At 46.0% G+C, this 14,996-nt stretch overlaps 1 protein-coding gene across 13 annotated transcripts in view; it reads right to left on the bottom strand.

Moving 5' to 3' along the window:
* CAPRIN2 (caprin family member 2) overlaps positions 1-14,996 on the bottom strand; it is a 2,777,496-nt gene that overhangs the window by 905,587 nt on the left and 1,856,913 nt on the right. For all 13 annotated transcript variants that reach the window (XM_069628538.1, XM_069628546.1, XM_069628537.1 and 10 more), the window contains one exon: positions 8,926-9,103. In XM_069628538.1, the coding sequence (XP_069484639.1) occupies positions 8,926-9,103 (178 nt within the window). The remainder of the gene's footprint in view (positions 1-8,925; positions 9,104-14,996) is intronic.

The raw sequence follows: 14,996 nt of genomic DNA on the forward strand, positions 1-14,996 counted from the left end.
AGCCCTCAGCCACTTTTCAGCTTCAACTGGATCCTCTGTGGTTTTGACACCTGATCCAAAAAATATCTTCAGTGTCGCTGGTTTCACCAGGAGAGTTTTAATCCCTTTTTCTTGTGCCAAAGCTTTTGCACTTCTGAACGCCTTCATCATTTCCACTATTTCCTTAGGGAAATCTGGATAGATCGCCAATTGATCTCCATTTAGCAGAAGTTTCCCTTTTTCTCTCGCAGCCTTTAAAACCCTTTCCTTTGCACTCACTCTGGACATCACCATGATGATCTGTCTTGGTTTTCCAGCCTGGACCAGCTTACCAGCTCTAAAAGAGTAATCCATGTCCATTTCTTTTAGGATGTTGTTACCCAAAGTTGCCTCCAGTACTCCTCTGACTCTGTGATCAAGGTTTTTGTCCAAAGCAGAGTCTTCACTCACACCCAGCAAGCGCAAGTTCAAGTCCCTTTGATCAGCCTCCAACATCAGGTTCCTCCTCTTCAAATCAGAAACTTCATATCTCAACTCCTTGTAGGCCCTATAACTCCCTGCAACCTCCGTGGCCAAGGTTGTATTTTCTGCTTCCACTTTGGTGACTCTATTCTCCAGGTGACCGACTTGAGAGGACAATTCACTGAGGGTAACCTCCATTTCCTTCACATCCTGGGCAATCCGGAGAAGCAGTGCATACATGTCACCATTCTCTGAACTCTCACCCATCTTCTCCCCTTGTTTAGCTTTTTTGGAGTTGGGGTTGTCAGGGATCTCAATCTTCCTTGATATCAGCGCAGGATTCATTTTTCTCAATTTCCAATATTAATAATCCATAGGCTGGGAGGGAGCAGGAGCAGTTGGTTTAAGCTGCTGCCTTGTTCACCAACATTCCAGAATCCCGGGAAGGTTAAATCTAAATATTCTTCAAAGTTAAAACCACTTTTAACAGCCAAAAAATATACCCCAACCTTCAAACAGTACAGTATACATCGCAAATGACCCATTAAGCAGCAGATTAGCAGATTTCACGACATACGTGCTGCCTGCAGTTCATTTTGCTGGGTCTAAACAAAAAAACAAAAAAATAAATCACAAACTGAGAGCCCTCATCGTTTCTTTTTAATATGTTGATCCCAAGGCAACGTGTGCTTTCAAGCCTCTATATTTAGAGAGTTCCGGGGTCACTCAGAGCCTTATCCAATACATGACTGTCTTAAGGGCTAAGACACTTAATATAGGCTTCAACCCACAATCCATATGCGTGGGGCAGACGAAAAGCTATTCGGGGCCCAGCAGGATTTCAAGAATTTGTCAGTAGGGGCTAATTTGCAACATTCATTGGAAGGAACAAGTTACTTACCTCCAACTCTTTCTCCAGCATGTGTCTTAATGGATTCACATGCTATGACTATTGCCAGGCTGGGAATCCACAGTAAAATAAACAATGTTACCTTTAAGCTTTAACCTTGGTCCTCCTTCGCTCCACCCCTGGTGGCCACTTCAGATTTGGTTGCACATGTAAAGTGGCAGTAGGAACCAACAAGAGACATTGAGGGGAGGGAGGGTTTGCATGTAATTTCATTTAAGAACCATGCTGGAGAGCAATAGTTACAGGGAAGTAATTTGTTCCTTCTCCAGAACAGGGTCTTACATGCTTTCACATGCTATGAATATGATTGCACAACAGTCTACTTTGACAACCACAGAAGGTGGCAAGGCTCAACCTAAGCAATACACTTACCCCTGAACAGACACCTCATTCAAACAAGTTGTGAAGGTTATCCAGTCATTCCATTGAATGACATCTAACAGCAAGCAATCACATTTTTTTCATCGAAATACCATTCCATAGAATGGCCATTTCATTGAATAAAATTTGATGGATCCATCGAAATGTAAAGTTATGATTAGAGGTTAGATTAGGGTTGGGTTAGGGTTGGGGCAAGGGTTACATTAGGGTTAGGGTTGGGGCTCGGGTTAGCTTTAGGGTTACATTAGGGTTGGGGCTAGGGGTTATCTTAAGGGTTATATTAGGGTTGGGGGTTAGGTTATGTTATGTTACCATATCTTGTAAAGCACACGGTCGCCCAAGGGCATCATGACAAGTATGTCTTAACCTTCTTTCTAAACTCCAAGTAATTGGGAGTTTTTTTTATAACAAGCGGAAGGCCATTCCGCAACACAGCTGCAGCGATGGAGAAAGCCTGTCCACCCACCCGATCACAATTGTATTTAGGCACTATGAGCTGTCCCATAGTAGCCGAGCGAAGATTCTGGGCAGGATGGTAATGGGAAAATTTAGCTCGGAGATATTCAGCTCCTTGACCATAAAGGGCCCGGTGAACAATACACAGGACCTTAAACTCCACCCGTTGTGCTACCGGGTGCCAATGAAGAGACTGAAACACTGGGGACATATGAGCACCATTATGGAGTGTCAGTGGCTACCTGGGCAACCAGATTTTGGAGCCGTTGTAGTCGTTTAATCAAGCTCTTGGGTTGGGCTAAATATGGGGAATTACAATAGTCTATCCGTGATAGCACTAGAGCTGCTACCACTGCAGGACGCAGTGGTGCTTGGATCAGAGTACCTTCCTCAACATTTTCAATTGGCAATAGCCAGCCTCACATACAGCAGAAACTTGTTGGTTCATAGACAATGAGGCCGACAGCACGACGCCCAGGTATTTAACCTTTTTTTACCAGAGGTGGTAGGGGTCCCAGAGAGGAAGGCCAGAAGGAGGACACCACCCAGAGAGTGGGGTCAGGAGGGTAACCCACCACCATCACCTCAGTCTCATCGCCGTTCAGCTTGTGGCAGTTGTGGTTCATCCAATCTCCAACGGCTACCAGACACCCCCACAGGCACGATGCCACTTCAGCTTGATCAAGGTCTAACCGAATCAATAACCGAGTGTCGGCGTGCGAGTAGCATCCGATGCCGGAGGAGCGGATGAGACACACAAGGGCCCAGATGTAAATATGAAACCGAATCGGCGACAAGGAGCAGCCTTGAGGCACTCCACAACTGAGGTGACTGGGGAGGATAGAAAGTGAGGCATGGAGAGGGTCTGTGTCCGATCCGCAAGGAACAACTGAAACCAGGCTAGCATCTGCCCTGAGATACCAAATTGGGCAAGACAGGATAGCATGATGGAGTGGTCGACCGTGTCAAATGCCGCTGAAAGATCAAGCAGCATTAGGGCTCCCACTCCACCAGTATCCACCAGCCTGGTCATGTCGTCCAAAACGACGACCATAACACTCTCCGTGCCTCGACCAGGACGAAACCCAGATTGAACAGGATCTAGAAGATTAGTAGATTCCAGAAAAGTAGATAGCAGGGGGGACACCAGTGACTCTAGTTTAGCCAAGAAGGGAAGAAGAGAGATGGGACGAAAATTAGATGGCATAGCAGGATCTAGGGTAGGTTTCTTTAGGAGGGGGATAACCCTGGCTGACCTCAGTTGGCGTGGGATGGAACCTGTCTGGAGGGAGTCCTTAATGGCTTTAGTGATCTCAGATGATAGATGCCATCCCCCTACGGGTCATGAAAGAGAGCACCCCCACTCTAAGGGAGAACATGACTTAATTTTTCTCGATGGCAGACAGTACCATTTCTGAGACTACTGTATCTGGAACCCTATATTTCTTTGATCCTTTTCCATCGGAACCAGGTTGAAATGTTTCGCCACCCGGGAGAACACCTGGAAAGATTTCACCTCATCTGGGGGAGGGGGGTGGGGTGTGGGGGAAGAGTCCCTTCTGGCGGCTCACCGTCTGCAGGGCCATAGTCGAATTCATCCGTATCCTGGGTACCATCTGCATCCGGGTTGGTGTGCGCATTAGTGTCCATCCCGGCTGCGAGACCGAAGGCACTGGAATTGGCAGCTCCCAACAGCTTGGTGAACTACCCACAGGGGCCGGGCCTGAAACACAGGAGGACCAAGTGCCACGGGTAGTAGTTGCTGCTCGTAGGATGGGCAGGCTGAAGCAGTTGTGCAGGTTACTGGGCTGGCTGTGGAAGCAGACTAACACCACCCTCCATGGGGTGTAAGCCAACATCTTCAAGGACTTCTTCCTCTGACAGGAGCAGAGACAGGGGCTGGGGACACAAACCTGGGATGCTTCACGGGGGATGCGGCAGGCAGGGACCCTGTAGGCTTTGGCAGAAAAGAGATCTGGAAGTGCCTCCCCCTCTGCTGAAACCTCTCGGGAAGTTGCCTAGTACAGGCGCACCTAGAGTAGGCAGTGCAGACAGAACAGACTTTGCCAAGACGGACATAGGCCTTGGGAGGTAATGCTATTCTTGAGATGGCTGTCGTGACCGTTGATTGGTCACATCTGGCGGACTGCATCATCGAAGGTGTTCGAGTCTTCGCCGACTGACAATTTCGTCAATGGTCTTGTTGTCCACGAGGAAGTCTTCGGGGTAGACAACGCAAATTCAGATACAACAGATGCTGCGGTGCTCGTCGACTCGGAAATCTGAGCATGCAACAACTTCAACTTTTTAGGTGCTTTCCCCTTGGAAGCGTCCTAAAAAGATCTCAACTGCTTCCAAGAGGAGGAAGGCTCTTTGTGCACAGTCATGCCTCTGCCAGGGCTAGCAGGCTCTGATGCAGAGCCAGAGGCCCTACCTTCATCCAGCCATGCGACCAATCTCTGATTGCGATGCTTATGAAGAGAGACTGGCAAATGGGGCATCTCTCCACATCAGGGTCCAGGTGCAGGCAGTAAATGTTGCGGCACCTCATGACGTAGCGAGCTGACGGACGCTGGGATGGAGACCAGCAATGGATCCCTGCTGCCAACGAGTCACAATGACAGATTCGAAGAAAATTATAAACTATGAAAAAAAGTAGGCTATATACTTGAGAAAAAGCGGGGCACAAAAGTCAAGATCTTCCAACACAAAAAATGTGCAGTATAGATCTGAAGATGGCCACCAGGGTTGGAGCTAAGGAGGGTCAATGTCATTGGCCGGGTCTGTATGACCCAAAGCTTTAATTTATTTTATTTGTAGAGCGCTCCAAGCACTGAAACATCTGGGCACTTAAATTACAAGTTGCATAATTACATTTTAAAAGGTTACATATACACATTCCAGTTTGGTAAAATATTGGCAATTTACTTAAATATAGTAACATTTTCACAAATACTTCAGATAGTTAAGTGTTGACAAGTTAATACATAAAAAATAATTACAATCATAGGAAAACTGTGCAAGGTACATAAAATGTATGCAGTGTTAACAGGAAACTGTACAGGGTAGGCAGAGTTGTGAAGATTTGCTGCGTTCTTGTTCATGTAGCCAGTGCTTGATATTTTTTCTAAATGTGGCATGAGGGTTCTGATCTTAGTGTTATGGGGAGCCTGTTCCAACTTTTCGCTGCTAGGACAGGGAAGCCGATTCCTCCTGCTCTTTGTAGGTTCAATCTAGGGATCTTGATGCAGTGAGTCTGAGCAGTTCTGGTTGGGCGGGATGGTAGATTGCAAATGAAACTATTGGACAAGTATTGGGGTGCCAAGTTGGCAAGACACTTGTGGGTAAGAGACAAAGTTTTGAGTGCGATTCTTTGCTCGACGGCCAGCCAGTTCAGGTTGCCCCTGGTTTCAGAGATGTTTTGATCTCGGGATATTCAGAGCAGACCGGCTGGCGTTATTTTGTATGACTTGCAACTTGTTTAGGTTCCGTTAGGTAGTTCATAGGTAGAGTGCATTGTAATAGTCAAGTTTAGATAGAACTAAGACTCTAGCTATGGTGATGCAATTTGCCGGCGTTATGAATGGTTTTCAGGCAGTGATCAGTTTGCAGGTGTAGGTAGAGGAGGATGCAATGGCATACGTTTGTCTTATTAATGTGATAGCAGAATCTAAGTAGATGCCTAAGGTTTTCACATACTTGGAGATTTTGATTATATTACCATCAATGTTGAAGGAGGTAAATTGATTATTTAATTTGTTCAGTTTAGCAGATGATCCAAGAAGGATAAGAGAGTCCATGCTTGGCCATCTAGGTTTGTATAAGGAGGTAAATGTTAAGTGTTTGGCTATCTGTGGCATAGCCGTGGGTGATTGGAATGAGTATTTGGGTGTCATCAGCGTAATTTGTATAGGTGAGACCCAAATAGTCAAGGTCATCAATCAGTGGCTTGGTAAACATGTTGTAGAGTGTTGGTGACACACAGGAACCTTGGGGACCACATGTGACTGGTGTGGGTTCTGCAGAAGCAGATGGTTCAAAGACCCTCATGGATCTATTATTGAGGAACGACTTGATCCAAGCATTGGCTTCATCCGAGAAGTGGGCAGCAGACGTTAGATGGTTGCAAAGGACTTTGTGGTTCACAAGGTCAAACGCAGCAGACACGTCGAAAAGGAGTAGCAGGGCCCATTTGCCTTTGCCTTTAAGGGCTTGAATTTGGGTCTTAAGGTTGATGAGCGCTGTTTCAGTCCCATGTCTGGGTTTTAATCCTAATTGACACCAAGAACAGTGTTGGATTCCAGGCTATTAAAGCGGCTATGCAGTTTTTAGCTTGAAACTAGACTGCTTCATTTTACTGAGGATTCCTAGCCTGACAGGGAATATTTATAGCATGTGCATCCATAAGACCCCATACTGGAGAACCCCAAATCCCTGCACTGTACAAAGCTGCTCAAGAAGTTTGAATCTTGTAAATCTCAATGGCTGATGACATAGCCCTTTCACCATGGCCAATTCTGTGTTCTACCGTTCGGCTAATAAGATAATAAGACTTAAGATTAGTATCCTCCATCAGCTTTAAGGTTCTCCATTTTGTTTTTTAAAAATTTGCTCCAGCCCTGATTCAATTCAAAGTCTTGAACCAACTGCACTATGCCCCTGCCAAGCTAGGTAAATGTGTGGAAAATTGTACAGGGTCATGTCCCAAATGCAATGCTCCGAATGCTGGGCCGAATCATATGTACTGGTCATGCCCTTTGATTGTGGAATTTTGGCGGGAGGTAGCAGAACTCCTTGAGGAAATAACGTCGATCCCGGCGACTCTGTCCCGCCTGAAGTACTTATTTGGCGACATCGGTAAAGTGAAGGAAACCACTAGACGTCTATTTAATATTTCATGCATTGTTGCCAAATGCTGTATCCTTAAATGTTGGAAATCTGTAGCTGGACCGACCCGAGCCAATTTCCTGAAAGACCTCTCTATGGTAAATGATGATGAGGAACTCTTTGGGGCGACAAGGTGTCGGGACCGATAGCACAAAGACATCTGGACGCTGCTGCGCCTATGCTTGTGTAATTTGATGCCAGATATGGATGCTACGCCCACGTCTTCACCCTGAAATGCGATAGTTCCCTGCTCATCGTATATTTATGAGTAATGGGATTATGTTCAAACTGTGTTATAATGTTTATGCAAATGGTCGAGTTATGAACCTGCTCTCTCAATAAATAAAAGTTTAAATAAATAAAAAAATTAAAAAAAAATAAAAAAAAAAATAAAAAAAATCGCTCCAGCCTTCAACACTTTCTACCTTTCAATGGGAAGCATTTAGTTTATTCTCTCCCTCAGTCAGGCAAGTCCTCACACTCACCCCCCCACCCCCAATCCCCCAATACTGCTTCAGCTTCTGTTGTGGGGGAACAAACACTTTGTGCACACTTTCAACAGATCCTTTGATTTTTCACCACTCACTTCCCCAGTCATATTTGCTATGGGTATAGTGTTTAGTCCCTTGAGGTTCTATATTGGTTAAACAGAGGCAGAAGGCACAAAGAGAAGGACACTGCTATTCAATGCAGAAATGCACATCCTGTGTAACGGGATTCTAGTATGGGACTCATTTGTCTTCCCTCTTTCCTAGGTTCACAGTTAGGAAGGGGGGGGGTGTTATGGTGAACCTGTGGTCGTGCATCTATATTGCATCAAACCTAGAGAAACCATTCACCCTTCACTTCTATCCTGGTTGAGATTCCTGTGTACTCACCACTTGTCTCTTACTCTCACCTGGTAGTGGGGCACTATAGAACCTACTGCTGCATGATTGTGAAGGGATGGGAAGGTGGCATTACTTGTGCCACCTAGTTCACTTACGTTCTGTTAGCACTAGCTATGGTTGCAGCTTGATCACTGAAGCATAGAAAGCAGCTTATCCAAGTCGAGGTGCCATATTGGGGACTCTGCTATGGCAACAGTGGGAGAAGCAATCACCATCATATGCTATGTAGTGCAACCTTTTTCAACTCTCTACAAGTGGGACCATTATACCACTACACATTCTTTCAGACTGCTCCAACATGAAAGACTAGGGTGGACCAATTCCTGGAAAAAAAAAGATCACACTGTGGCACACCTGGCCAGAAGGATTTCTGAGGTCGCTTGTAGTCGCATGCAGAGGGGATATAAGCTATCAGTTTGGACTTGACTGCTACATTTGGGTGTGAGCAGGACTGGCTAGCATATGGTCATTCCCCTTCTAAAATAGCTTAAAAATTGTGGTCAAGATAGTTGATCAGAGCAATGGCGGTGGATATGATTTACTCAGAACCTGCCCTTCAGATTTAGCTAAAGATACCTTGCTGGCCAGAAGCAATGTCGCCATTCAAACGTACTTTAGGTGCCGCATGATGAAAGGGAAGTTTGGCAAAGTATGGCCTTTGATCAAGAGAACAAATTATTACAGATGTTAGCTATACTGTTCTTAATAAAAAAATGACTTAACTTTCAAATTCTTATTAAGTTGCATTAGGATTAGCTATCAGGAGTACTGAGTCCATGCCCGGTTGGTAAAACCCAACGTGACAAATGGGACAGTCCAAAATAAGGTGGATTTATTTCCAGAAAAACGATTCCATCAGTAGCATCCTTTTACATCTACAGATCATTAGAGATGGAGAGAAGGTAAACATACTAAAATGTACACAAATCTATTGCCTAGTTTTTAACTTGCTATGCTTACCTGACAGAGATTCTTGCAGGAAGGTTTGTTCCAGAGGTGGAGCAGGCTGCAAAGCATTCTGTGGTGTTGTTTGGGTACTAGTAGTTGTAAATGACTGACTGTAGTTAGTAGGAAAAGGAGATTCTTCTTTCATATCAAACTCTTTTCGTGGAGGCAAGGGTGCATTCACTTTAAAAACCTGAAAAAAATAAAGAATCCTAACTGAATTTCTTTCAAACAAAGGAGAAGAATCTATTGGCTCCCAGAAATGAATCATGAAGTGATGGGGTGGATGGGTGGGTAGGTAGGTATACATAATGGTGAGACCAGAGGGCCATAAAAAGGAGCCTGCAGTGTCTTGCGAGACACCTTCTCCACTGGTTTGAATATTTTTTTTCCCAACTTGTTTTTATTAACATTTTACAGTTGAACAAACAATCAACAGAAAATCAACAGGACCCCTAGCACCCCCATCCCCCAGATTCCAGGATTTCATTGCTGTCTTTTCCCCTCTGAGGTGAACGTCCATAGGACCCCATTGGGCTATAGTTTATAGGACCTTTAAAAGCTTTATCCCTTAAAGTCTCTGCTCGTCTCCCTTATCAGAGATCAGAATCCTCTTGGGGATCAATGATTCCTAATAGTGTCATCGCCTTAGGGTACCAAGCTCTTCGCGCACCTTCCTTTAAGTATCCCAGGAGAGAAGCCCAATCTGTTATAAATTGCATGTGTTGGACTGTATTGAGTAGGAAAGCCATTCCATGGCAATCACTGACCAGATTTTCGCCACCCGCTTGTGTTCTTGCGAGGGCTCTTTTCTCCATCATCTCTCTAATACCATTGCTGTAGCCATTATCATTAGAACAGAGCTTGCGGCCAGCTTTTGAGGGAATGTCAAGCAGAGTTTGGGTCAGGCCTATCATATTGAGCCCCCTATTTCCACCACCCCCAGATCCGAGGACTCTCTCTATGGCCTGCTGAATGCAGCCCCAGAACATAGTTTTCGGCATTCCCACCATGTGTGTGCCCATGTACCCGTTCCCCCACAGTCCCTCCAGCAAGTTGAGTGGTCCGGGGAAACATCTTTTTCAGCTTGACTGGCATGAGATGCCACTGAAACATTAGCTTTAACCAGGTCTCTCGGATCTGGAGTCTTCTGTATCTGGGCCCGCAAATATTGCCATTCCTTCTAGTCAATAGCGGTTCCAGTGTCTCCCTCCCATTTCTCGACACATGTTCTGGTGGGCTGTGGTTCCCCCGCCTTAATATACTGGTATATTGCAGCCATCATGCCCTTGTCCCCTGCATGTGTGTCTAAATATTTTTCAAATGGGGTTAGGGGCCGCGAGCCTGCCTGCTTCATGGTGGGATGGGATGGCCAGTGCCTCAACTGGATATACCTGTATCTGTGTCTCTACTCCAGGACGAATTCTAATTGGCATTGTTCAAATTCTTTGACCTTTCCCCCTCCCGTATACATATCCCAAACCATCCGGCAACCCCCCGCAGGAACCAATCATCAAATGTTGCCGTTTCGCAGCCTGGGTGAATTGTGGGTTTTTGAATAAGGTGGTGAAGGGGAAAGGCAAAGAGGTAAGGTGCGCCCGAGAGGATGCCATGTCCCACGCCACTCCCGTAGTCGAAGTAATTTTACTCATATACATTTGGGAACATCGATCAGACTTCGGTTTCCACAACACTCCCCCCAATTGTTCCACTACTACGGCCCTATCCATAGACCTCCATGGTTTATCCCGATCCTCCCCTCTGCCAGTCCCTAAGAACTCTTAATTGAGCTGCTTAATAGTAGGCCCGGAAATCAGGCTATCCCATGCCGCCCTGCGAGACTGGTGTTCTCATAAGGGCTGCCGCCACTCTAGGGCGCTTAAGGTTCCAGATGAAGCGGGTTGCAACTTTCTGCAAATCTCTGAAAAAGGGGCATGGAACTTCTACAGGGAGGGCCGCGAAGTGATAAACGAGTTGTGGTAATACTGTCATTTTGAGAAAGTTGATCCGCTCCAGCCATGAGATACAAAGAGGGCCCCAATCAACCAATTTCGATTTAAGCTCATCAAGGAGGGGTGGATAACTTGCCTGGTATAGTTCACCTATGGTCTTGGTGAGGAGGACCCCCAGATATTTGATGTTCATGTTTGCCCACCTGAAGGTATATGCCCCTTTGATGTACTGTTCAGAAGACGCTTGCAGATTGAGACTACGAATCTCTGATTAATTAGCATATACTTTCAAGCCGGCTACTCGGCCAAAGCCATCTAGTTCCTCGCAAGTTGCTGGCAGGGATATCTCAGGGTGGGTCAGTGTAAGAAGCATGTCGTCAGCAAAAACAGCCACTTTGTGGACACGCCCCCCAAATGGGATACCTCTTACGGTCTTGGCCATTCTAATGGCCTCCAGGAACAGCTCCAGATTAAGTGCATAAAGCAATGGCGAAAGTGGGCAGCCCTGTTTTTTTGTGCCCATCTACACCCTCACCAGGATTGATATTTGGCCATTGATAGCTAGCCGGAGAGTCGGGGATCGATAGCTAGTGCCCACCCTGGCCAGGTAATTTGGTGCCGAAACCCCATCTTAACCATAGTAGCGAAGAGGAACCCCCATTCCACTCGATCAAAAGCCTTCTCGGCATCGACCGCTAAGAGGAGGGCGGGGATCCCCTTCTGCTGAGATTTCTCGATAAGGTGGCCCACTCTCCTAACATTATCCGCCGTCTGCCGGCCTTTGATAAAGCCTGATTGATCGGAAAGTATTAGTTTGGGCATGATGGTGTCTAGTCTGGACGCCAAGATCTTCGTATGGATTTTAGCGTCCACATTTATAAGCGCTATTGGACGATAGGAGCCACACTCCTCCGGGTCCTTGCCCTTTGGCGTATAAGAATGACCTTTGCTTCATCCATAGATCTTGGTAAAACACCTAAGGAGCCAATGTGATTAAATAATTTGGCAAGGTGGGGGATCAGGAATTCTTTATGGCGTTTATAAAATTCGGCCACATAGCAGTCAGGGCCAGGCACTTTATTCAGGGAGAGAAAAGAGATAGCCTTCCTAACTTCGTCTGTGGTTATATCACCTTCCAATTGCTCCCGCTCATCCTGTGACAGAGACTTAAGAGTCAGCTTGTCTAAATATAGCTTTTGTTCGTTCGAGTCTGGATTATTTGAGGAGTAAAGACTGGAATAGTAACGGTGGAATTCCCTTACTATCTCCGGGTTGCCGGTATGTAAAGTACCTCCCTCCACCCCAATTCTCAGGATAGTTTTGTCCCCCTCTTCCTTTCTCAGCAACCTAGCTAGGAGACGATATAAGTAAGAAAAGTATTTAGAAAAGTTACTCACATGCGCCAACCTTATTCAAAAATGATTCAAAGGTGAGTCATACCATTTCTGTATTTAAGTTTTTCTTTTATTCTTCACAGTATATTAGAGGATGGACAAACAAATAATTTTCAGTTTGGTGTTTTCTTCACACCTTATAGTTTCCACATAAATTGCTATGCACAAATCCTTGATACAAATTGGTTTAAGGTGTTTGCTCCACACCTTTTTTGGTTACACTTCAAATGGTTTATACTGATCCTTAGTACTTTGAGAATTTGTACCCCTTAGTATGTCTCTCTCGACACGCGTTTCCCCATCGTTACTAACAATGGTTCATCAGGAGAGGAAATGCTTTCCAATTTGTGTTACTGAATTATTTTCAAAGATTTTAACATTCATCCAAATAGTTTGGTAATATCAAGTAAATGGTCAATTTGATGTCCAAATTTAACTTGATAAATGTTAAAGAGATTGGCTTCTGTTCCAATTTATAGGTAAAGTCGATCAAAACTGGCTTATTTCTTTGAGTTGTGTGGTCCTTCTGCCATGATAAGTGATGTAAGGGATTTCCCAAACGAGTGGATAGTCACCTTTGAATAATTTTTGTATAAGGTTGGCACATGTGAGTAACTTTTCTAAGTACTTTCCTTACTTATATTGTATCTATGTAGCAGCCACACAGCTTTGGAGAAATACTCATGCTGACAACCTAGCGCATTTATTTAAAATTGCGCATTAGACATTTTTGTTTCACATTACATACCAGCAGTCGCCAAGGGAATACTTTTTTTGGCTGCAAAGGTTTTTTCATTTATTAGCTAGGAGACTATCTGATTTATTCGCTTTGATGTAGTACTTTTGACGTAAACTAAGAAGGTTCCGTTCTGCCTTCCTAATTGGTATGAGAGTCAGCTGGCCCCTCACCGTATGAACCACCCTTGCTAGTGCCGGTGTGTTTCGCAGCCATTTGCACCATCGCCTCTAAGTTTTTTGCTTAACTATTCTTCCTCTAGCCTTAATTCCCTTTCCCTTCTCACCTTTACTGCAATCATTTTGCCTTTTATCGTGGATTTTAAAGCGTCCCACCATATTTGTGGAGATGTATCACCTACAGGGTTGTTCCCCGCAAAGTCCTCGAGCTCCTGCTCAATTTCTTTGGTCAAGATAGGGTCCTTAAAAAGCTGGGACGGAGAACGCCATTTCCATAATCCTGGCGCACCCAGTTGTCTGGTTATTATCAGGGCAATAGGGGCGTGGTCCGAAATTGCAATAGATCCCAGTGTGATCTCAGCGGCGTTCCCCAGTAGCGGGGAGGACACCCATATATAATCGATGCACGAATGAGTCTTATGCGCATGCAAGTAGAACGTTTATCCTATCTCGGCACCCTGGGTCTCCCTCCAGGCGTCCACCAGCGCCAAGTCATGAATGTTCTTCTTCAGATCTCCGGAGGGTCCCCCCCTGCGGTCCCCACATAGCCCTACTTCTATCCTTGACCGGATCCCAGGCCAGATTAAAATCCCCTGATAGAAGGATGTGACCTTTGGCAAATTTGCCTAGCCAGTTCAGGGCCTTCTGAATTAAGGCATCTTGGCCCGTATTGGGCGCATAGATGGTCGCTACCGTATAACACTCCCCTGCCCTCCAACACTACCGCCAGATACCTTCCCTGGTCATCCATCTGTGTTACCTTGACCTCCAAGTCCAACCACATTCCCGCACCGCTACTACCATCCCTCCCTTTTTGGTTTGCTGCGTGGCCTGGGACAGTCTGGTGTAGCCCCAGAACTTGACCCTATGCCCATCTCGAGTTTGTATGCGAGTTTCTTGGAGAGTGACTATGTGTGGTTTTTCGTTACGGATGTACAACCACCTTTTTCCTTTTGACCGGCGAGTTTAGACCATTTACGTTTAAGGATAATATCTTAAATTGGGCCGACAATTAGTGTAGAATTTACCCTGTAGCCCGGTCTGCCTGATATTCAATTGACCAGGGATTCCATGATAACAGCTGAGCTGTATCGTTCACCCCTAGGATCCTCCGCTCCTTCTTTCCTCCTGGAAATCTGCCCCCTCCCCATAGACCCACCCCAACCTCCCCCCACCCCCTTCAACTTTTCTAATGTCCCCCTGGGTAGGCTCAGCTGGCCATTTACCCCCCCCCCTCGCTCCGCAAGTACAAAAGCTGAACCCTATAAACTGCCCAGGTTTAAACAACGCAGGATTTCCCTATCCCATCCCAAGGAACCGAACCCTTCCCTTCTCTGCAGCAATTACAAATGTTTTCCAATCCCTGCCTCGGCGCCGTAGTTTCAGTTGGCAAGGGCCCTCCCCAGCCTCGCCACTTCAACTCTAAGGCTTCAGTGAGACAGTGTCGGTGAGTTTCCCCGACGACTCGTTTTGACTGTTTGAGCGGCTCCTTCCCTGGGGTAGCGGCTTAGTTTCCGTGAGGAGTGTTTCCTGGATGCCGTCGATTTGGCTATACACCACTCCCAGGGCTTGTGCCTATCTTGGCTGAGGGAATGTCCCGTCGGGAGGGACGGCGGACATGCCTCGATTCCCAGCGGCTCCAGGCCTTGGTCGCAAGTCTCAATCTTGTGCTGCCTTCCCTGCCAGAGGAAGGTTAAGCCAAAGGGATGGGTCCACCGATATTTGATTTGTTTCTCTCGCAGATGTTTCAGGACCGAGCCCATCCGCCTTCTCTTATGCAGAGTCGTTTGCGACAAATCTTGCTAAAGAGAAATCTCAGTCTCGT

This window comes from Ambystoma mexicanum, chromosome 12 (assembly GCF_040938575.1).
Source record: "Ambystoma mexicanum isolate Mex_15411 chromosome 12, UKY_AmexF1_1, whole genome shotgun sequence".
NCBI lineage: Eukaryota > Metazoa > Chordata > Amphibia > Caudata > Ambystomatidae > Ambystoma > Ambystoma mexicanum.